This window comes from Macaca nemestrina, chromosome 6 (assembly GCF_043159975.1).
Source record: "Macaca nemestrina isolate mMacNem1 chromosome 6, mMacNem.hap1, whole genome shotgun sequence".
NCBI lineage: Eukaryota > Metazoa > Chordata > Mammalia > Primates > Cercopithecidae > Macaca > Macaca nemestrina.
The window spans coordinates 147186098-147210043 of record NC_092130.1 but is presented as its reverse complement, the minus strand read 5'-3'; the positions used below and the strand labels follow the sequence as shown (position 1 = coordinate 147210043).

Sequence of the window (23946 nt, the reverse complement as noted above, 5' to 3'; positions counted from 1 at the left end):
AGATAATCTATTGGCTGAACTTTCATTGGTGATTTTTTGATGGGTGACTCAGATAAATGACTTTCATTAAGCCTTCCGTAATGCATGGCAATTCTCTTCCAAGTTTCCTGAGGAGTAGTCAGTCCTAAATTCCCCTAAAGTCAGAGCGTCACTCCCCATGGTAAGGCAGAAGTAAAAGCAAATGTGGCTGAGGGGAGAGAAGAACAGATACTGGCTTGGAGACAAGAATGTCACTGGTGTTCTCTGAGAGTGCCCTTGACCTCTGAGCAGTAAACTGTGGAAAACAGGCTGGCTCTCATACCAGTGAGCTCAGTTTAGACTATTGTCTTGCCAGTTTTTCACATAGATCTCTGATCAAGAAGAAAGGTAATAAAATATTTAAAAAATTCAAAATAAGAAAACAACATCTTAGTGAATTTATACTTAAATATTTCTTTGCTCCAAATGTGTAACAGTAATATATAACATGTAAACATGTAAACAAAATTAGATTATAAAATACAAAACATAAGGCACCACACTCAAAAGTAGTCAAACAGCCCTGCAAAATACTGAGCAGAACTTAAGTGAAGTGCTTAACTTAAACAGAGCTCTGTCAGGCTCCTGGCCTTGTTAGTGTCTTACTACCTTCCTAGGCCTGGAACTCATCAAGAGTGAATGCAGTTAATATAAGTATGAACTTATATCATATTAAGTAAACTCTATCCAAGGAATGCCAGTACAGCTCAGTAACAGAAAATCTATTCATGGAGTAACCAAATTAGCATATTAATAGATATAAAACATGATCATCTAAGTAGATACAGAAAAATATCAGATTGAACACTCATTTATAATGAAAGATGTCATAAACTAGGAATAGAAGAAAATTTATTTTCCCTGATAAAAATCTGAAGGAGCAGGAATGAAGTGGGCAGATCACCTGCGGTCAGGAGTATGAGCCAACATGGTGAAACCCCGTATCTACTAAAATTACAAAATTAACTGGGTGTTGTGGTGCATGCCTATAATCCCAGCTACTTGGCAGGCTGAGGCAGGAGAATCACTTGAACCTGGGAGGCGGAGTTTGCAGTGAGCCGAAATTATGCCACTGCACTCTAGCTTGGGCAAAAAGACCAAAACTCCATCTCAAAATAAGAAAAAAAAAAAAGCAAAGGAAGAACAACCACTGCTGCACCCCCAACTACTTAGCACAATCACTCTTGCAGAGTTTTAGGCCTGGGAAGTTAGCAAGACAAGAATTCAATTTTTAATCAAGAGCTCAGCCGACCTACCTGCTGGCTCCATCACTTTATCCAGTATATTATCAATGTCACCATGAGACAGCAGTTCTAAACAATCATGACAAATCCTGGTCCTGAAATGAGGTCCTGCAGTGTGGTCAGGTAAAACTGCAAAAATGTTAGAAAGGGTGGGGTGCATACAGAGAGAAGATGGGAGAAAACAGGCAGGAGAGAGAAAAAAGAAAAAGGTACTAAAAGGAAATTACACTCTAATCAAGCCTGTAAATTATAATTCCAAAATACATTGAGAGAAATCTAATGCTAAGACAAGCTACAAAGTAATTAGAATAGGAATCCACTCTGGGTGAAATAAATTTGATAGGGCACTCTGATAAGCCTTAAAATAAGCATGTTACTGCCTCTGGGCATTTTAATTAGACATATATAAAAATAAACTCTTCTTCAGACCTGTTTCTTGTTATATGCTCTTTGTCGCAGTGAATGATACCACCATTTGGTTACTTACTCAACGGGGCACACAGGGTGTTACCTTTCAATCTTCCCTATGCTCAGATCACTCTCTACTAATAGGTAAATGGAATCAACCACTGAGCCCAGTCTAGCCTATTTCCTAAATAGCTCCACATTTGTACAATTTTTCCATCTATGTCACTTTAATTTCAGTTCTAGCCACTGTATTATTTCTCTTGACCGCTGCAAAAACTTTGGATCTCTTCTCCTTACCTCTTGTACTTTTCTCCAACACAGAAATAAAATGTTGAGGATGTTCAAATAAATTTTAAAAAGATACAATTTCTATTACTCGAGCATAATAAATTGCAAAAATGGAAGAAACAAGAATAAATATAAAAATGACAACTAGAAAACTTGGGGAAAATATATAGTCATTGAAATAAAAAATGCTGTGTTGAGGGTAAATTCTAGACAGGACACAGTTGAAGAGTAAGTGAGTGATGTTGAATAAAGTTCTGAGGAACTCAGAATTCAGTTCGAAAGGAAAAAATATTTGGAACATATAAAAAGCATTTAAGATGTGTACAGGGTAGATTGAGAAGTTTCAGCCTTCATATAATAGGAGTCACAGAACAGAGAATAAAGAGGATAATCAATGAGTAATATTTAAATAGATAATTACTAAGAATTTTCTGGCACTTCTTTTTAACAATTACATTTTACATATATTCATTCATTTAATTCTCATACCAACCATACAAAATTTCTCACCTTTATAGATGAAGAAATTGAAGCACAAAGAAGTTACACAAGGTCATATAGTTGATAGCTGGTTAAGCTGGGATTTAAATCTGAACAGTCTGGTTCCAGAGGCCACAATCTTCTTTTTCTTTGAGACAGTCTCACTCAACATGTTGCCCAGCCTGGAGTGCAGAGGTGCAATCTTGACTCACTGCAACCTCTGCTTCCCTGGTTCAAGCGAATCTCCTGCCTCAGCCTCCCAAGTAGCTGGGACTACAGGCACGCGTCACCATGCCCGGCTAATTTTTGTATTTTTTGTAGAGATGGGGTTACATCATGTTGGCCAGGCTGGTCTCATCTCCTGACCTCAGGTGATCTGCCTGCCTTGTCCTCCCAAACTGCTGGGATTACAGGCGTGAGCCATGGCGCCCATCCCAGAGGCTATAATCTTAATGAACTACCATGATATACTAATAGGACTATTTATTACTTAAGAATGAGAAAGAGAGTCATGGGACCAGGGAAGATTTTATACAATTGCAGGAGACACTTGCCTGAATGCATCTCTATCTTAAAGGAAAATAGTAGTCAGTCAACAGGAAGAAAGAAAATATAAATGAATGAGAAAATGAGGAGTACCTATTGACCCATATGGTCAAGGAGAAGTGTGAAGAAACTATAAGGATGAGTTGCCTTCATGCACAGACCACTGCGTGCCCACTCTAGCCACTTGATCTGCAGACAACTTACCTTTGAATGCATTCCCGAGTCCTATGTGAGGACAGAAGCATGAAGAAAAATCTCCCCCACCTAACTAAAGTAGGACTGACTAGAACCAGTGGAGAAATTTCTTTGGAAGCAAGAACAGCAATGGACAAAAACCACTGTTATTCTTATTTTATATAAAGTTGCAGAGAAAAAAGAGGAAAAGTAACCCAACTCATTTATGAGCCTTCTATAACTTTGACACCCAACTGAACAAGGAGAGTGCTGGAAGGGAATATTAAAGATAGATCTCATTCATGAACGCAGATACAGAAGTCCTAAGTGAAATATTAGCAAACAGAACTCAACAGTGCATATAATACATGTATGAATTTATACCACATTAAGTAAGCTTTATCAAAGGAATGCCAGTACAGTTCAATAACAGAAAATCTATTCATGAAATAACCAATTCTTTTAGCATATTAACAGAGAAAAACTATATTATCATCTCAGTAGATGCAAAAAAAATTAAACAGATTCAACACTCATTTATAATAAGGTAATAAGCCAGGAATAGAAGAAAATCTTTTTTGCTGATAAGGATCATCTGAAGCATTCTTATCAAAGTCAGGAGAAAGGCATACATGTCTCTTATTGTCTATTATGATCTATTCCATTCAGCACTCTGCTAGAGGTCCAATGCAATGCAATGCAATGACTTCAAAAAACAAAGAGTAAAACATCTGGAAAGGAGATAAAAATTTTCTTATTACTGAAACAAAAATTCAAAAAGTTCTACAGACAAACTGAGAACTAATAATAGAGTTCAGAAAGGTTGCTGGATACAAAATTAAAACACAAAAATCAAGAGCATTCCTAAGTATCTCTAAGGAGAAAATAATTCTTAAAGAATCCCAAAGACCTGAATAGAGAGATCTATTGTATTCATACCTTGGCTAGTCAGGCTCTCTTTTGGTTCCATATGAACTTTAAAATAGTTTTTTCTAGTTCTGTGAAGAATCTAAATGGTAATTTAATAGGAATAGCATTGAATCTGTAAATTGCTTTGGGCAGTATGGCCATTTTAATGATATTGATGCTTCCTTTCCATGAGCATGGAATGTTTTTCCATTTTTTTTGTGTGTTATCTCTGATTTCTTTGAGCAGTGTTTTGTGGTTCTCCTTGAAGAGATCTTTCACCTCCCTAGTTAGCTGTATGTATTCAGACCCAGGAAAACTCAGTTTTAAAGGTATCAATCCTCACATAAGTAACATACAAATTGATTACAATTCCAATAAGGATTTTCTTGGAGTTTTACAAATTGATCCTAAAATTTAATAAATAAGCAAAGGCCAGGAATAGACAAGAAGATTTTTAAAGAGAAATAACTAGATAAGGAATTTTAATACTAACACATATATAAAGCTGCAAAAATTAGAGAACTAGATCATTGCAACAGAATAGGAGACGGGAAATAGACCCACACCTATAAGCAAATTGGATAAATGCCAGTGAAACAGCTTCCAGATGGCTGAACACATGGAAGTTCCGGGAGGGTGGAGCACCCAGAGGGTGCATGGAAACTCTGTGACCTTTCCACACGCCTTGCCCTGTACATCTCTTCATCCGTTTCCTTTGTAACATTCTTTATAAGAAACCAGTAAGTAGCACTGTGCCACACCTGGGAAGGAGGAAGGACACACAAAAAGAATCAAGCATGGAACCTGTCATCCAGGAGTTTACAGTCTGACAAAGGAGATAAGATGTGGACACAAATATTATAATTAAAATTACAAGTTGGCAAATAATCAGAGGCAGATGAAGATGTAGTTTGATCATTTTAACAATAGAATTCTGTTAAAAACCAAGCTAATGAGATTTTAATGACTACAATTCCTAAAAAGTTGGGTCTTTTTACAGCTATGCTTACAAAACTGGATGGAAAAAGGAAAACAAAAGAGAATCATCACTTATCACGCTTAGAGTTCTCACAGATAGGAAACAGCGAGTTTGTTATTTGAGATGCAATTCCTTTGACTCTCTGACAGTGGCAAAGCACCACACAGCTGCCCCAGAGAAGCCACAATGAACTGCATCTTTTCACATGCAATTGCAGGAACAAGAGGAAAGAAAACCAGTTCCACCCAGAGGTACGGATAAAGAAAAGGACCCTCCCAAGGAGGCCACATGGTAAGTGACCATGGAGAGCATCACTCGGTCGGAAAGGCAGGCAAGTTATTAGCTTAGTCTTGGCCTTCCTATTTAACGCAGGACAGTGGTAATGTTTAACAAACCCTGGCTGTAGTGACAAGCCTGGGATCTGATGGAGGAAATCCAATTGAAAAGCAGCCAAGAGAAACAACAACCTAGAAACAGACGTTCCAGCTACTAGGATGCGTACACATTTAACCTGAATTACATGTAGGTGGGGTGGGATGAGAGCATTCATTCTAAGTGCTCTCTAGAGATTTCACCTCCTCCTCCATATAGATATTGTCAAGTGCAGTTATAGCCATCCATGTTAGTTTTGTCAAATTCTCAGCAATTTCTTTAAAATAAGATATTAAAATAATAACAGCTTTAAAAGTGCCAACAAGGAGGGGTTGTCATACTAAATAAATGTGGTTGGAATAATTGATTATTCCTAACGAAAATGGATTCCTACTTTATACCTCACACAAAAATAAATTTAGGTGGGTTAAACTCCCTATGTGAAATTCAAAATTCTAAAACTTTTAGAAGAAAATATAGGATCATATCTATATATAGGATAGAAAAGTATTTTTAGTTAAGACACCAAAAGCACAAACTTTAAAGGGAACACAGACAAATTCATTATATTAAAAATTTAACTTTTTTTTTTTTTTTGAGACAGGTTCTTATTCTGTTGCCCAGGCTGGAGTGCAGTGGCAGGATCTCGGCTCACTGCAGCCTCAACCTCCTGGGCTCAAGTAATCCTTGTGCCTCAGCCCCCAGAGTAGCTGGGACTACAGCGACGTACCACCACCACACCTGGCTACATTTTGTAATTTTTGTAGAGACAGAGTTTCACCATGTTGTCCAGGCTGATCTCGAAATCCTGGGCACAAGTGATTTCCTGCTTCACAAAGTGTAATATTTCTGCTTAATATGAGTTCTACTCAATGTAAATAAGTCAATGCAAACAAAGTTTAAAAGACAAGGCAAAGACTAGAACAGAGACTTGCAACATTTTTGGTTCATATTGTCCTTCAGGTTTCAGTCATTTTTCATGTGGCCTCTATGCAAAATAAGACATTTAACAGTTACATTCATTAAATAATTCAGTCCTAACTTATTAAAGATTTATGGTCCAACAACTTAGTAGCCATCTGAAAAAATAATACATATAAACTGAGAAACAGGCAGGGCATGGTGGCTCACGCCTGTAATCCCAGCACTTTGGGAGGCTGAAGTGGGCGGATCACCTGAGGTAGGGAGTTCGAGACCTGCCTGACCAACATGGAGAAATCCTGTCTCTACTAAAAATACAAAATTAGCCAGGTGTGGTGGCGCATGCCTGTAATCCTGGCTACTCGGGAGGCTGAGGCAAGAGAGTATCACTTGAACCTGGGAGGTGGAGGTTGCGGTGAGCCAAGATCTAGCCATTGCACTCCAGCCTGGGCAACAAGAATGAAACTCTATCTCAAATAAACAAACAAACAAAAAAAAAAAAACAAAAACAAAAACAAAAAAAAAGAAAAAGAAGAAGAAAAAATACTATTTTTGTTTCATTTTAAACTAACTTACGTTGATGAGATGTGTGAATCTATTGGATATTGTACAATTTTTCAAATCTTGGAATGAGACTAGATGCCATATTTCCGGTTTCACGTTGATTTTCAGGTGGTAATTGATTTTTTAATCAAAGCAACCACTGAAAAACCAGTTTCACAAACATAGAATGTCATTGAAAAGAATGTAGTATGACTTAACCTTGAACTACCTCGAGCTAATAGTAGACACATGATGTCCAAGAAATGTTAACTCTTACTGTGTTTCCCTTTAACATTTCATTGTTTCCCTGGAAAATTTAAAATATTCCATGGCACCCTATAAGTTCACAGATTTACCCCTATAATATGCACAGACTGTATGACCTAGGAATTTTACTTTTAGGTATACATATTAAAGAAGCCCAAATATTGAGGTAATAAGGGAATAATCATAAGGTATTCATTACAGAATTGCAGAAATATTTATAGCTGCAAAATAGTAGAATGTATAAATAAGTCATGATATATTCATGCAATAGAATAGTACACAACCCTTAAAATAAATGTATGAGAGATGGGCACAGTGGCTTATCCCTGTAATTCCAGCACTTTGGGAGGCCAAGGCAGGCGGATCACTTGAGGTCAGGAGTTTGAGACCAGCCTGGCCAACATGGTGAAACCCCGTCTCTACTAAAAACACAATAATTAGCTGGATGTGATGGTGCATGCCTGTAATCTCAGTTACTTGGGAGGCTGAGGCAAGAGATCGCTTGAACCCAGAGGTAGAAGTTTCAGTGAGCCAAGATCTTGCCATTCCACTCCAGCCTGGGCAACAGAACAAAAAGGTACTAGAGCTACTTTAATCAATGTGGATTTATCTCAAAAGCATAATGTTGAGGGAAAAAAAGACAAAGCATGGCATAGTGCATGTGATACTATTTGCAGAAAGCTTAAATGCCTGAGAAACAATCCTATATAATGTGTATGGCTACACATATGTATAGTAAAAGTATTTAACCATATACATAGAATAATAAACACTAGTTTCATGACCCTAGTGAACTTTGGGGAAAAAGTGAAGGAAGTGGAGGTGGAATGCGCTTCTTGATTGTAGTTGTGGGATTTTTTTTTTTTTTTTTTTTGTCTATAATAGTAAAGATTGAAACAAACAACAAAATGGTAAGAGCAATAAAGCTGAGTACTTAGTACAAAGGAATTTGTTACTACATTCTCTATTTTGCTAGTATGCTTGAAATGTTTCTCAGTAAAACTAAAATAACACAATAATTTAAAAAATAAAATGATTGCTACCACCTATTTGTAACCCATTTAGTATGGAAATCAATTTGGCAATAAGTTAATATTATCTGGTAATTTGGTGTAAGTCAATTATCAGAATATTTATATTCTTTGAACCTAGAAATTTCACATAGAAATTAAAACTCAGGAGACCATTTTTTTACACAGGTCCCCAAATGCTCATCAGAAGAACAGCAATAAGGAATTGGTGAAGGAAATTTTGCTTTATCTTTTCAGCAAATTAAATGCATCTTTAAAATTGATAGCTATGAAGATTGTATAACACCTGAAAAAGTATCCCTATTGTGATAAGCAAAAATACATGTGTGTCATGTACATAAATGCATCTGTATGCATACAACTTATACATCTATGATTAGAAAAAAATGCATTGAAAGGAAAGAAAAGTAGCAAAAGTGCATGTGTTAGGGTGGTGACAATTTTTCATGTTTCAGTAATGTGTTTAACTTACTTTTAAAGTTAAGCTTAAAGTTTTAGCTTAGATAAAATAAAAATCCACCACTGAATGATTCAGTGTTTCAGGCAACATTCCAATGTTATATTAGCAATGTGTGTCCTGTGTGAATAATAGCATTTCATCCTCTCTGTTTGAGAGTATTACAGTAGCTATGCTGTCTTTCTTCTTTGCCAGAGTTAAGATTCGCCCTCACTCAAACAAACAGTGAGGCTGAAGTTCAGGTGAGTATGTGAGCATTGTGATCTTTCCCATTAAGGCTTAGTAATCAGAGTGACATTTACCTAGGTAGGTGGAGGTGCTGCTGAAGGCTTAGGCTGTAACAAAACCAAATGTCTGATTTACATCTGGTAAGAATGTCCAATTTTCTAGCTGACTTCAGATGTCTTTTTAAGATCACTGCACACGTCAGCCACTTATCTCTTGATTCCTGGTGTTCTGAAATATTGTCTGTGTGATGCAAAGGGTCCATTCTATCTTGAAATAGAAGAGGGCGGAGGATGTTCTCTTGCTTCTTTTGGGAGTCCCTGCCATCAGCACTGGCTGTTTCATTCCATGGTGTCCTGGGACAAATGACTTAGAGCTTAAACTTGTACTTCATAGACAGATGAGAACAAAGGGGATGACAAATCGACAAAGTATTTATATTTATAGTCACAATGACTTCATTTTCCTCCCATTGCTCCTCAGGGGAAGATTTTTTCACCTATTTATTTTCTACTTAAATTGCCTTTGCCTAACTCTAGGCCCAGCCCCCAACCCTGGGCAGTGGTGGGCAGTACGTTTGGAAATGCTATAGGCAGCGGTAGGAATGGCAGGACTGACTCTCCTATCAACACCGCTCATGGCTGCTGCCACTGACTGCACCTTTGACCTTGATAGATTTCCAGAGGGTTAGTTAGCATTGTTAAAATATCACACAATTTAGAATGAATGTTTTATTCTCATGAATTCTAAAAACTAACCTTGGCTTTCTGTGCTGAAATGGGGAAAGAAAGAAGCTGATAATATAAAAATTGTTTATAAGGTTGATGGTGCACAACTCTCAGGGGTGGGAAAGCCAGTGAGCAGGTGCTGCAGAGACCTGGCATGTGAGAGGGAAGCCTGTAGGGGAGTAGGCCATGGTCTTCTGGTCCATTCACTGCTTCACTTTTCTTCCCTTTTGCTACATTACCAATTCTGGCACATCACTCTATAGCTGCCCTAGTCTTGCAGGTTGCAGTTATACGCTAGAGGCAAGAAGTTTCAGAACAGACTTAGATGTGACCCAAAGGAGAAAGAGAGGCAGAGGCTTTTGCATATGGTGATATTACTAAAGCCCCCTAAATGAGTGATACAGCCCCATGTATTCAACAGGCCCTGACCCCTGCCTTCATAGGGTTTGGGAAAGTTCATCCAGCACTGCAGCAGAGAGATCCCATGCTCCTCAAATGTCCATGTACCCCTCCATAATTGCTAGCCTCCTTTTGCAGTTAGATGGTACCCATGTGACTACCGCCAACCAATGAGATGTGAGTGGAAGTGACTTGCAGCACTTCCAGGCCAAGGCTGTCAAAAGAGCCAGGGTGCCTCTCCCATCTTTCTTCCCTTACGGGGCAAGCTGGAAACCATGTGTTTTGTATGTCTTATGTAGGAAATGAAGCAGAGTCTTCTAACCTGCTTCAGGCATACAATGGGTTAAAAATCAACCTTCATTGTGTTGAATTACTAAGATTTCAATGTTTTTGTCTTGTGGCAGAACTTATCTCATCCTGACTAATACATGGTAGCAAGTGAACCTCTCCAGTGCTTGATTTTGTGAGAGTAAGCTGCCCCCCTGCTATACGTGTAAAAACGGATAAACAGGAGATGGAGAAAGAGCACTGGGTTAGGAATCAGAAGAGCTGGTTGTAGTTTGAATTTGGCCAAGATTTATGGTACATGTTTGAGGAGTTGTTCCACTTTTGTGGTCCTCAGGTTCTCAACCAGAGCAGTGGTTGTTAATGCTTTTTGTTCGACATGTAACGAAACCTTTAAACAAAGGTTTTACGGAAAACTTTTATCAAAGTTTTTTTTTTTTTTTTTTTTTGAGACGGAGTCTCGCTGTGTCTCCCAGGCTGGAGTGCAGTGGCGTGATCTCGGCTCACTGCAAGCTCCGCCTCCCGGGTTCACGCCATTCTCCCGCCTCAGCCTCCCAAGTAGCTGAGACTACAGGCGCCCGCCACCACGCCCGGCTAGTTTTTTGTATTTTTAGTAGAGACGGGGTTTCACCATGTTAGCCAGGATAGTCTCGATCTCCTGACCTTGTGATCCACCCGCCTCGGCCTCCCAAAGTGCTGGGATTACAGGCTTGAGCCACCGCGCCCGGCCTCAAAGTTTTTATCAGCTCTATAAAAGGCCAGTATATAGAGCTGGTAAAAGAAAAACTGCCTCTCTTCAAACCATGACCCTGCAGGCTCACTGTCCACAGAGGCCCCTGGCCATCTCAGTGGAGCCCTGTAGATCCATGGGCAGACAGCACAAAGCAAATCACTGGTGTAATCACCTCTATGACCTGCTCTGAGGCTGGCATGGTTTCATAGTGACAGCGACTGTTTCTCACCTGTCCCGCAGGTCACACTGCACTCTGTCCAGCGGCCATACTGCCAGAAGTACATCTGCTGCTCAACATCATTGTCGAGGCCATCTTTCTGGATTGTGTACTCATACTTGATGCCAGGGTTAGTCACCTGGAATAGAAGCTAAAAGGCAAGAGAGGGGTCATGTCAAACTGTCATGACTTTATACTGTAAGCCAGTCATGTAAAAACACCACACAATGTCAGTCATCTAAAATTAGTAATGGGAGTATGCATTGGAACAAATGCCATTACATAGATCTATACCTATGTCTGTGTCTAAGTTCATAACTATATGTCCACCTCTACCTCTGTGGCTATATATTCTCCATCTAATTATTTCTTGGCTGGATTCCCATGGGAATTTCAGTTCACATAAAGGGGGAGATCAAATCATATGGGGAGTACTTTGTGGAAATGGCGAGGAGTGTCCTTTCCAACAACAGGCTGATGGGTTACTTTGTGTTCTTACGTACTTACCAGCTTTGTGAATATAGGTAAGTGCCATAGTTTGCCCATATACAAAGTGGGGATAATAAATAGTGTCTATTTGTAGGATTGTTCTAAGGGTTAAATGAGTAAACACATGTAAAGTGGTTAGAACAGTGCCTCAGTGAATGTCAACTTGTATGATGTTTGTTATTGTTGTCTTATGATGGCTTTCCCTACCTCTCGGGCTACTCAGTACCTTTAACAAATAGTAGTTCTGAGCTGACAATGGTCATGGGCTTTAGCTTAGCGATGCTGCTCTTGGGATCTTCCTCTTACTTCCGTCTCCTGCAGGCAGTCTACTCATCACATGTTTAAAATGGATTCACCTTAAACATAGAGGCAGTGGGTTGGTTGCTCCCTGGGACTGGGGAAGCAAAGTCTCCTGACACTCACGGATCACAGCTGCCATGCTTGACCTTCAGCTTCTGTGAGCGCTCTGATCTCTGGCTCGGAAAGGATGTCTCTCTAACTTTAGACTGTGGCTGGATCTAACTCCTTGGTCATCTGTCATCCTCAATCTGCTTTGCTGCTATTGGTATACCCATTCCACTCCTTGTCTGCAGTTCTGTGCCCAGTATGAAAGACAAATTTCTTATACCTTTGAAGAGCACATATTGTATTCTAACTCCTCCTTCCAGCAAGAATTTCACAAAGCCAAATGCTTTGCTTCAGGACAACACAGAGTAACATGTCAGTTTATCCTCTCTGCTGGAAAGCTACTTGGAAACCCGTGCCACAATGACAATAGACTTGAGGAACAATCACCCTCAAATAAGTCAGCCCAGAAGCTGAACTCAAACCTCCTAGTGGGTGGTTTTAGAGCACCTTGCATTTTGTTATGGGGGTTTCAGCAACATCTAGGCAATAAAGGATTAACAGCACAAACTAATATCTCATTCCCCTCCCTGCTCCTTGCTAAAAGAGGTTTTAAAGATTCTTACTTGATGTCACCTAGCAAATACCTAGGGGGAAAAATGAGAAGTATTCTATATTCTAACCAGTACACACGTCAGCAGTTTTCCTCCTTTCTGCATTACCTGGATCCACACAGACTCATTGGTGGGACCTGTGGCCATCAGCTTTTCCAGGTCTCCTTTCCTGTCATACTGAAAGACGGTCCCTGCCAGCTTATAGTTCCCGTTCCACTGGATAATAAACCCTCCATTCAGGTAATATTTTTCAGGGTCTTCACTCCTGATGGCCAGGAAGTTTCCAGCTCCCTCAATTTCCATTACTCTTATGTCCCTTGCTCCTTTCGGAATGAGCCCAATGTCAACATAACCTAAGGAGAGAAGACACAATCATGAAAGAGGCACGCCAGCTTCTCAGCTGAATGCAAACTGTTTCTGACCCATTGTTCATCCTCTTTCCAGCCTCCCCATCATTTAGTGCCCTTGCTGGATAGCCACTGGGATTGGCAGAAGCACTAATTATGGGGGATTTTCGAGAACTTGGACAGGACCAGAATTCTCAGGAGTTTTGTGACTCAATATGTGCCTGGTTTTGTAAGGAGGGGTGAAATAAGTGCAGATTGGACTCTGAAGCTTTTGTGGTTGATCTAGCATTTATTTTTCTGTAATTTTATGTTGATAGTTCAAAACCCTAAAGCTCCTTGCTAGCTTCCTGCTAGTATTTCTGCTTCCCCCTTTGTGGCTATTAAATTAGACTTCCTAAACATTGCGTTGGATACATACTTTACCTCACCCCCCCTTTGCCAGCAGGTTAAAGACAGACTCTTAGAAGTAATGTAATCCTAGCTTCCATTCATTAAGAAAATCCTAGAGGGAATCTCAGATTGTTTGTCACCGGGCTATCTTTAATACAGCCTGTTATGAGGAACTCAACTCTGAGTACAGCCTTTTATACTGTTGGACAATTCTATTCATTAGAAAGTTTTCTTTCTCATTTTTTCTTTTATATATTGCTGAAATAGCAATTTATAATTTATCCTCATGTGTTCTAACTCAGCCTTCCGAAAAAGCGTCATATGTTGACATTTACTTAAAGACAACAATCAACTCTAGCCACAGTCTTATTCTTGTTTAATGGTCATTATGGTAAGAGACATACTGGTGATAAAAGGAATGAACGCTTAGCGGTTGCCAGTGTTTGCCAGGTTCTATGCTAAACATTTTATGCATTCACCTTATTTATGCTTCTTGAGAACCAATAACTCATAAAATGGAAAGAACATGGACTTGGAGGTTGGCATGGTGAAAGGAGTTCTGGGGCAATGGGAGTTGAAAGACTTGGATTCTAGTCTCTGCATTTCTGCAAATCCGCTCTATGACTTTCATTGATTCATCTAACTTTTTGAATCTCATTGCACAGAAGGGGACTGAATGATGATGTCTGCGGTCCCTCTCAGCTCTAATAGTCAGTGATTTTCCTCTTTCGTAAGCTAACTATTCTTTGTTCTTTCAGCTTTTTTAAAAAAATATATAAAATACAGTTTTAAGACGCTGAAGATCTTGGTCATTTTTCCACTGGATATGCACTAGGTTATTTGGTCTGATGAGCAAGCCCTTCCTCTTTGTCACCTGAAAGTGCCTCAATTTCTTCATGTTCCTCTGGCATTAAAGAAGTATGGGATCCTGGGGGTCAAACCCTGGACTGTCCAGCAAGAATAATTTGCTCTGAAACTGGATACAGATCACAACCTCAGCCTCATTTTTCAAATTGACAGCTCTCATCCAGAGGAACCAAAATGTGGTTTGAGTAGTATTTAATTAAGTTCCATTTGGCTCTCAAAGACTTGTCTGGAACAGCTGATTAAAACCACTAATGTATAACCACCTTGGGGAAGATATTGATCACATGTAATCGAGGCTAATGTTTTTAAAAAATAAATGCCCTTCGAGTGTTGCTATCTGCAGTCATATTCTTACTTAGGATGTTGCATGCCTTTTCATAGCAGAGCTCACGCAGGTAAATCAACTGGTATGAAATACTGTGTCTACCATCTTGCTCCTTGCTTTTAAAAAATGAAAACCGAAATAGAAAAAAACAATAAACAACAGAGTTTGCTTTTTATTCTTCCACTTAAGAGAGAAAATCCAAAATTAGAAATATTTATTATGGGCAGATTGAAAGACGCATACTTAATTTACTGCTTCTGAATACCTTGTAGATAAAAGAAGGACCAGTAAGAATAGCTCCAAAGTACAAGTGACCCATCAACAACATAGGGGTTAGGGCACCAAGTCCCTATGCAAGTAAAAAAATTTGTGTCTAAGTTTTCACTATCCCCAAACTTAACTACTTGACCAGAAGCTCTACCAATAGCATAAACAGTCCACTACTACATATTTTTTGTGTTATATGCATTATATATTGTATTCTTATGATAAAGTAAGCTAGAGAAAATAAAATGTTAAGAAATTCATAATGAAAATGTATTTGCTACTCATTAAGTGGAAGTGGATCATCATAAAGACCTTCATCCTTGTTGTCTTCATGTTGAGTAGGCTGAGGAGGAAAACGAAGAGGAGGGATTGATTTTTCTCTCAGGTAGAAAAGGTAGAGGAAGTGGAGATGGAGGAAGAGAGGCAGACACACTCAGTAAAACTTTGCAGAAATTCATTGTAATTTCTGTCTGACATTTTGCTTTTTCATTACTCTAAAAGTGTTCTATAAGGTACCAATCCTTCTTCTACCATTTGCTTTAGTTTCAGTGTCTGCATCATAGAAAAGTCTATGTCATAAAATAAATCAAAAGCAGACTTGAGTAAACAGAACCCTTCTGCTAGACTGTCCAATGTCTGTCTGTTTTCTGGCACTGTTTCTTCTCCATCCTCTTACTGGGACAGTCCTCTGGTCCTGGTTCGGAAGCACTCTCTTCATCAATTTGTCTTCTGTTAATTCCCCTGGTGTGGTGTCTAGCAACTCTTGAGTTTCTCCAAAATCCATATCTTGAAACCTTTCACCCCCACCTTTTTCACATATTCACAATCTCTTTCATGATTTCCTTGATTGTCTCTGTTATAAGTCCTGTGAAGTCATCCACAACATTGGGACACAGTTTTCTCCAGCAGAAATTTACTCTTGGGCTTCATGGCTTTCACGGCGTTTTCTCAGACAACAGCATCTTCAATGTTGCAATCCTTCCAGACTTTCATGACGTTTCTATCAGAGTTCTCTTCCACAATGTTAATACTCCTTTCCAGAGTATTGGGTGTAATGAGCCTAGAAGATCCTTATGACCCTCTGATCTAGAGGCTGAATTAGAGACACTGTGTTTCAGGGCAAGTAGGCCACTTTGATGCCTTTGGTGCTTAACTCATGGAGTTTTGGGTAGCCAAAACTACCCAAATATCAAAAGAACTTCAAAAGGCAATTCCTTACTGGCAAGGTACTTCCTGACTTCAAGGACAAAGCATCAATGCATCAAATTCAGAAGAAGCATTCTCATTGTCCAGGCCTTCTCCTTGTACAACCAAAAGACTGGCAGTTTGTGTTTATCTTTTCCCTTCAAGGCTGTTAGGTTAGCTCCTTAATAAATCATAAACCTGACGGCATTTGCACAAAACAATAGAGGTGGCCTATTCCTTCCTGCCTTAAATCTGGTATTCGTTTATCTTCTTTACTAGTAAATGTCCTTTTTAGCATGTTTGCCCCACAATAGGGCCACTTTCATCCACATTAAAAATCTGTTTAGGCAGATTTTTTTCTCTTCAAGGACTTTCTTAATGGCAGCTGGAGACTCATCTGATGTCTCTTGCAGAAGCTGCTTCTTCTGTTATCTTGACATTGTTAAAACCTAACCTCTTTCAAAAATTATCAAATCATACTTTGCAGCTATTAAATTATCCAGCTTTACATCCCTCTCCTGCCTTTTGCTTTAAGTTGTCATATAATGACTTTGCTTTGTATTTATTTATTTATTTATTTATTTATTGAGATGGAGTCTCACTCTGTCACCAGGTTGGAGTGCAGTGGTGAGATCTTGGCTCACTGCAACTTCCGCCTCCTGGGTTCAAGTGATTCTCCTGCCTCAGCCTCCCGAGTAGCTGGGACTACAGGTGCGTGCCACCACGCCCAGCTAATTTTTGTATTTTCAGTAGAGATGGGGTTTCACCATGTTGGCCAGGATTGTCTCGATCTCTTGACTTCATGATCTGTCCGCCTCGGCCTCCCAAAGTGTTGGGATTACAGGCATAAGCCACCACACCCAGACAATGACTTTGCTTTATGTTGAATCATATCAGAGTCTACAGGTGTGGTATGCCTTTCCTATAGCAGTCCTGCACTGATGTGAAAGCTGCATGAAAGATAAGAAGTTTCACAAAAAGTGCAAGGTTTTTGTACCTGCTGGCATAGCTGTAGTGATGGCTTTACAAATTTCCTTTTCTTTTTTTTATAATGGTCCTTACACTAGATTCATTTATCTTGAAGTAGCAGACAGCTATATCTGCAGACCTCAATCTATGGTACATATCAAGCAATTCAGCTTTCTCCTGTAATGTCATGACTTTTCTCTGCTTCTTGGGAACATTTCCAGCATCACTTAGTGGCACTTTGTATAAATCCCATGGTGTTATTCAAGGTTTATGGTATTGTGCTAAACACAATGAAAAATATTCAAGAATTGCAGGAGATCACTTTTTACTGTGATATGCAATTTACTGGACAGATGATCTCCTCACATGGAAATGATGAGCATCACACAGCATTTTAAGCAGATATTTGCAACACTTGAGCTCACCACAATAGCAACAGGAGGTGGCTATAAAATTATTATGGTAGTATAGTATTACTACAGTCACTTTTATGCAGTTATGATTTAATACTGCATCTTTGGTTTGATCACATTTCTCTCAATTGCAAATGGTGCCATGTATGGTCTATAAGTGTTTGTGTTCATAAGTTTTAGTAGATTTTAACTTTTTCTAATAGATTTGTGTATATTTTATGGTAGTAAATGATAAAAGAGACTAATATCTACATATATCTTACACATTCATGATATACCTTTTTCTTAATTTTTCTGATATATCTAGGCTACACAGTTCATCTGTGAGTTTCCTCACACTGTCACAAATCTCCAAAACATTTTTCAATATAGTTATTGAAAAACATCCTTATACTAACTGGACTCATTCGGTTCGACGCCATGTTATTCAAGGGTCAGCTGTATTAAGAATGATGAGTATATTTGTTCAGCAAATCAATTTTCTTGCATCTTCCCCAGTGCAAGCATTAGCTACTTGTACCAGTATTAGGGGAAGAGGAGAAATATAATTCCGACCTCAAATAAGAAGTCTCTGGGTCCAAGGAGACCACCTGGAGAAACAATTCCATCACTATCCCAGTCTTGAGCATCTTGAGCTAAAAGAATACTCAGGATGCCTGTAATCCCAGTACTTTGGGAGGCCGATATGGTTGGATCATGAGGTCAGGAGTTTGAGACCAGCCTGGTCAACATGGTGAAACTCTATTTCTACTAAAAAAAATACAAAAATTAGCCAGGCGTGGTGTCATGCACCTGTAATCCCAGCTACCAGGGAGGCTGAGGCAGGAGAATGACGTGAACCCAGGAGGCAGAGATTGCAGTGAGCCTAGATCGTGCCACTGCACTCCAGCCTGGGCGACAGAGCAAGACTCCATCTCAAAACAAACAAACAAACAAAAAAAAACAAAAACAAAAAACCAGGATGTTTGAGGATGGGGCAAAAGATAGGCCCTCATTTCTGAGATTGTGATAAGAGACATCATGCATTATTGACGCTAACACACATCTTATCCAACAGTTTTTGTGGTCCACAAAAACGGACTTTACTCACTGGCATATTTGGTCTCCAGTCTTTGACATTTCTAATAAAAATGTGCTCATAAAGAGGTTATACCATTAACCCTGGGCAGTTTATCTACAGTGGCCAACTTGTCTTTTTAAAGATTTATGCTGTCCATTGGAGACAATGCTCATTGCAGGCCAATGTCTCATGATGATTTATGCGTGGAGGCTCCCGGGAAAGGCTGGTCCGTGTCTGATCCCAGGCTTGAGAGCACTGACACGTAGGTGTCTGGTTCAGAAACAAACCAGTGTTTGACAGGCTCACAAACCACAGAGTGAGGAAGAAATATATAAAAGTAACAGTACCTGGTAGATGTTTTGAGAAGTTAAAATGCCTTGCCTTAGATTTAGACTCTTAGTCTCAGTTATCTCAAAAGAGGGTTGTGAGAGAATTGGAATCTTGTAACACACTGCAAGCAACCATAACCCTCTTGTTAGAAACTGGTGGAAAGGAATTGTAGAAAAGGGACATGGGAGAAAGAGAACTGAAAACACAAAGGCACAGGGAGATGTCAAATGCTCAGTGGTGGGCATGTGGCCAGAGGTATTGAGATCTTGCAGGCAGGCAGGGGTAGGGATGAGAGGGGAGCAGAAGACATTTATAATCCCTTTTTCTCATTCCCAAGAGACCAGGGTAGAGGAGAGAACCCAGAATTAGAGTCGGATTTCCTAAAGGATTAAAAGGTTAAGTGGCAGAGACCTGGGGACAACAACTCTGGTTTTCAATTGAGTTATCATAATATTAGAAGAATAGCACTTCAGAGGCCAAGATAGGAACTCAGAAAGAAAATTAAATAAAACAAGTCAGCCGGTCGTGGTGGCTCACGCCTGTAATCCCAGCACTTTGGGAAGCCAAGGTGGGTGGATCACGAGGTCAAGAGATCAAGATCTTTCTGGCCAACGTGGTGAAACCCCATCTCTACTGAAAATACAAAAATTATCTGGGTGTGGTGGCGCACGCCTGTAGTCCCAGCTACTCAGGAGGCTGAGGCAGGAGAATCACTTGAACCCGGCATGCAGAGGTTGCAGTGAGCTGCGATTGCAGCACTGCACTCCAGCCTGGCTACAGGGCGAGACTCTGTCTCAAAAAAACAAAAACAGAAACAAAAACAAACAAACAACAACAACAACAAAAACAGGTTAAATGCAGACATACGATTTTAAGTGTAACTTTTTATAAGTAAGTCAAGTCACTATAAATAATGGAAAATATTTACAAAACACCTTTGTAAAGCTTGTAAAAACACTGGCTATCATAGAGTGCTTAATTATAGGCCTAAGACACACGGGTTATCATTCACATTCCAAATAAGTAATCCAGAGAATATTTTTCATCCATAATAAAGCTAACAATCAAAGCTTTACAATCTTCCAGTGGTAATTCTCATGGGCACAACAAGCATTAAGTCTCACAATTTAACCTTATTGTGAGATGTAATCCAATAGTCAAAGATGAAAAAGAGGGATGTAAATTAAATTTAGACTGTTGGCTGTTATGATTACTAGGGAACAATAGGTCATGTAATTAACTGAAGGACACACTTGATCCTCTCAGGATCCTACTCAATAACTTCATCCTGGGTAGGAAGAATGTTTAGAAGAGAGATGCTGTTTTTCTAGAATCCAGGAATTCAGGGCTTTACCATTTCTGATAGTGGCTATCACTTTCTGTGCTGAGCATCACCGCTGTGTAGCAGACGCTGCCCCTCCCCTCAGGCCCTACTACAATAGTGCATGATGGATTCCCTACTCCCAGCATCTCCACGTAATCCAGAGAATTAACAGTCTGATCTCCCTAGAGTAACCTCAACCCATGACTGGTGGAAAGTGGTGTATATTATCTCAATTCCTTCACCCCTCAGGTGGGGAAAACTCAGGGGAGCAAGATCTGCTGTGGCTCCCATATGATGGTTCACCCCTTCTTAGCTGCCTTCCTTGGGAACTGACTCTGCATTGGGGTCCGCCATTGAAGGTGGACTCTTCATGCCCTGAGGACTATCCATAGCCCAAAGCTGCACAGAGAAGAAACTCCACAAAAAGTGACTATGGGAAAAGAATAGTAAAGTATGGATCAGAAGGGGATGCTACGTGGAGGAGCTGTCTGGAAAGCCATAACGCACCAGTGGGTGGGACCCTCTCCCAGGGAGAAATTGGGAATAAAAGAGATTTGATACAACCTTGCCTTGCTTCTCTTTTGACTTTGAATTGAAGGTGCACCCCAATTCTTCTGCCTGTAAACCCATTGCTGGCTTCTGTCCTCACTACAGAATCTGTCCTTGTGTCTGCAGCCTTCCCAGCCAGCTTCTGATCGCTTCTCTCCCCTTGTTCTTGGTCTGTTCCAATGCCATTGGCTTTAATGCTGGATCCTCTTGTGATGCCCATTCCCAAAGAGGATCCTCTCCCAGGGATCACGCTCTTACACCTGTTCCTGTGCACAACCACAAGGCCATTTCAGATCTCTATCTCACTGTGATGTATCTTGTGTTTTGTCAGCAACCAACCTCTTTCCTAAAACTGCCAAGGAACCCTTACTCCTTTATGGTAAAGGCTACATTCCATTTTGAATGCTTTGAATGTCACAGACTGTTTAAAAAAAATAAAAACAAAAACTAGGAATCAATCAACCATTGATATTGCCCCCCGACCTTTGGTCTCCTGCCACTTTATTTATTTGTTTATTACCAGATCCTTCCTTCTGCTTAAACATCTTTCTCACAGTCTGGCAGGAAGAGCCATCTCCCAGGCACACACCGCAGCGATCCTCTGTGGCATTGGAATCGATCTCATAGTCACAGCCAACCATCTGTGGGGAAGAGAGGTGGAGGATGAATACCCAGGCAGGGGATGCCACTCTTGCCTGGATCTGTGACTTCTCCTTTCCCCTTTGGTGCTTCATAAGACTGGACAGGAGGTACCAGGGTACAAGGACAAATGTTTGTTCCTGGTGGCAGCAAGAGGAATATCCAAGCATCCACCAATGGTAAAGGCACTACTTGCTCAGAGGCGAGGGAGGCACACATTGAGTGAGGTCTCTAATTTCCTGAGTCAGAGGCAGAACTGAACAAAATCTATGAAAATGTTCCAAAAGTCTAACTATAAAAACATCTTGGAGTTGAAGCTAGTAGAGCAGCAAGTCTCTTTCAGATGTGTTCTCATCCTGGAAAAAGAGAGCCACGAAGCTTGGGGTGTTCTGTGGAAGTGGATACCAAAGAATCATGACACTTAGATTGAAAGTCATGAACCATATCTGACCTTCACCTGGACGTTTCTGTGACTTGCTTTCTTCCATGATCACAAGGGAAAGCTATACCATATTCCTTTAGTCATAATTTTCTTTCTTGTTTGGGAACAATTGTGTCCAGATAGTTTCATTTCCTTTTTGATCTTTAAAGATCATTTTCTTTCTAACTTGAAAGCCACCTCAAATCTACTCAAAGGAAGAAGGGTTTGAATCTTTTTTAAGAGAGAGATGGAATCTTGCTATTTTGCTCAAGCCAGAGTGCAGTAGCTATTCACAGTCAACAGCCTTGAACTCCTGGCCTCCCACCTCAGCCTTCTGAGTAGCTAGGACTATAGGTACCACACCAGGCTTATTTTGAGTCTTTAAATACACCCTCTACCATCTAAACAGAGAATGAATGCCCACTAACAGAAAATAGCTTCATTCTTTAGGTTAATTGTCTTTAATTTCCTTTAGGTTCAAAGACTGTGCTACTTCACCCAGTTGGGGGAAAAAATAAAGTGCTAAGAGATTTAAAAAAATTAATTATGCTAATAAAAATGGGAAAAAAAGCAATGTACGAAACAGGTGCCTTCAGTGACTATGAATAAAATGCCAACCCTTCACAAGCAATATGTTCGCATCAAGCTTGAGAACCCTCTAATAAGCTGACATTTACAACCATATTCCCAGTGGCCTTCATTCCTTCACTGATTTGGAATGATTGCTAGGGAGATTGACTCTGAGGAATATTAATTTTAAAGTATTTTCTTTAATCTCTATCAACAGGGAAATAGATATAAAAATGTGAAGAATAAAGGAAAGAAAGTCAGAAAAGCAAATATCTGAAGCTCAAGTCTTTCTTCTTGAATGAGTAGTTATATTTCTAAACTAATATTTGCCTGCATAACTGAGACAACAGGGTTGGGGGAAGGAGACACACCCATGTCCCCAACATTCTGTCCCACAGCATATTAAATGGGTTCTTGCAGAGACTCACCCAATTTAGTTTTCCTGTGAGCTGCATGCAGTACAGTAAAAATTGAATTAAGTATACAACAGAAGATCTAGGAAGACATGAACCAGTCTTCCTTGTTGCATATAAAACATAAGGGGCTGGGCCAGGTGCGGTGGCTCAAGGCTGTAATCCCAGCACTTTGGGAGGCCGACACGGGCGGATCACGAGGTCAGGAGATCGAGACCATCCTGGCTAACACAATGAAACCCCGTCTCTACTAAAAAATACAAAAAGCTAGCTGGGCGAGGTGGCGGGCGCCTGTAGTCCCAGCTACTCGGGAGACTGAGGCAGGAGAGTGGCGTGAACTGGGGAGGCGGAGCTTGCAGTGAGCTGAGATCCGGCCACTGCACTCCAGCCCGGGCGACAGAGCGAGACTCCGTCTCAAAAAAAAAAAAAAAAAAAAAAAACCCATAAGGGGCTCTCAGAGGAAAAGAAACAAACCTCAGTCTTCTTCATAACACGCTCTGGCAACACAGAAAGCCCACAACAGTATGGTCTTTCTGCCTTCAGCAGAATCAGAGGTGGCTCTGCTGCTGCTACCTAATGTGGGAAATGACTTCGGCATGGCCCTTTGCTGATGGGACTCTGAATGTGCCAGGCAGTCACCCCAACAGGTAGTGTGTTTGTGAAAAACATCACTTTCGTTTCCCATCTTATCAGTTACAGTGGTGGTGCGAATAGTGATGGTGGTGGTGGTAATGATGTTGAAGGTGGTGAAAATAGTGATGATGTTGTAGTGGTGGTGGTGATGGATAATAATGGTGGGGGGCAGGATGGCAGTAGTGATGGTGGTGGTGGTGGTGGTGATGGTGATAGTGATGGTGGTGCGGGGTAATGGTGGCAGTGGTGATAGTGGTGATGTGGTAGTAGTGGTGGTGATTTGATGGTGGTGGTGGTGATGGGGGTGATGGTAGTGGTGATGGTGGTGGGGGTGATGGTGATAGTGGTGATGTGGTAGTGGTGGTAGTGATTTGATGGTAATAATGGTGGTGGTGGTGATGTGGTAGTGGTGGTGGTCATTTGATGGTGGTGGTGGTGGTGATGAGGTAATGGTGGTGGTGACTTTAATGGTAATGATGGTGGTGGTGGTGGTGGTGGTGATGTGGTAATGGTGGTGGTGATTTAATGGTAATGATGGTGGTGGTGGTGGTGATGATGTGGTAATGGTGGTG

General features: G+C 40.3%; 1 protein-coding gene across 9 annotated transcripts in view; it reads right to left on the bottom strand.

The window, feature by feature from the left end:
• The window catches only part of LOC105473043 (ADAM metallopeptidase with thrombospondin type 1 motif 12), a 377504-nt gene that overhangs the window by 74167 nt on the left and 279391 nt on the right, over positions 1-23946 (bottom strand). For 8 of the 9 annotated variants that reach the window (XM_011726598.3, XM_071099040.1, XM_024790113.2 and 5 more), the window contains 3 exons: positions 21219-21339; positions 12781-13025; positions 11237-11375 (listed from right to left, as the gene is read on the bottom strand). In XM_011726598.3, coding sequence (XP_011724900.1) covers positions 11237-11375; positions 12781-13025; positions 21219-21339 — 505 coding nt within the window. The remainder of the gene's footprint in view (positions 1-11236; positions 11376-12780; positions 13026-21218; positions 21340-23946) is intronic. The other variant, XM_011726599.3, reaches the window with a different exon arrangement.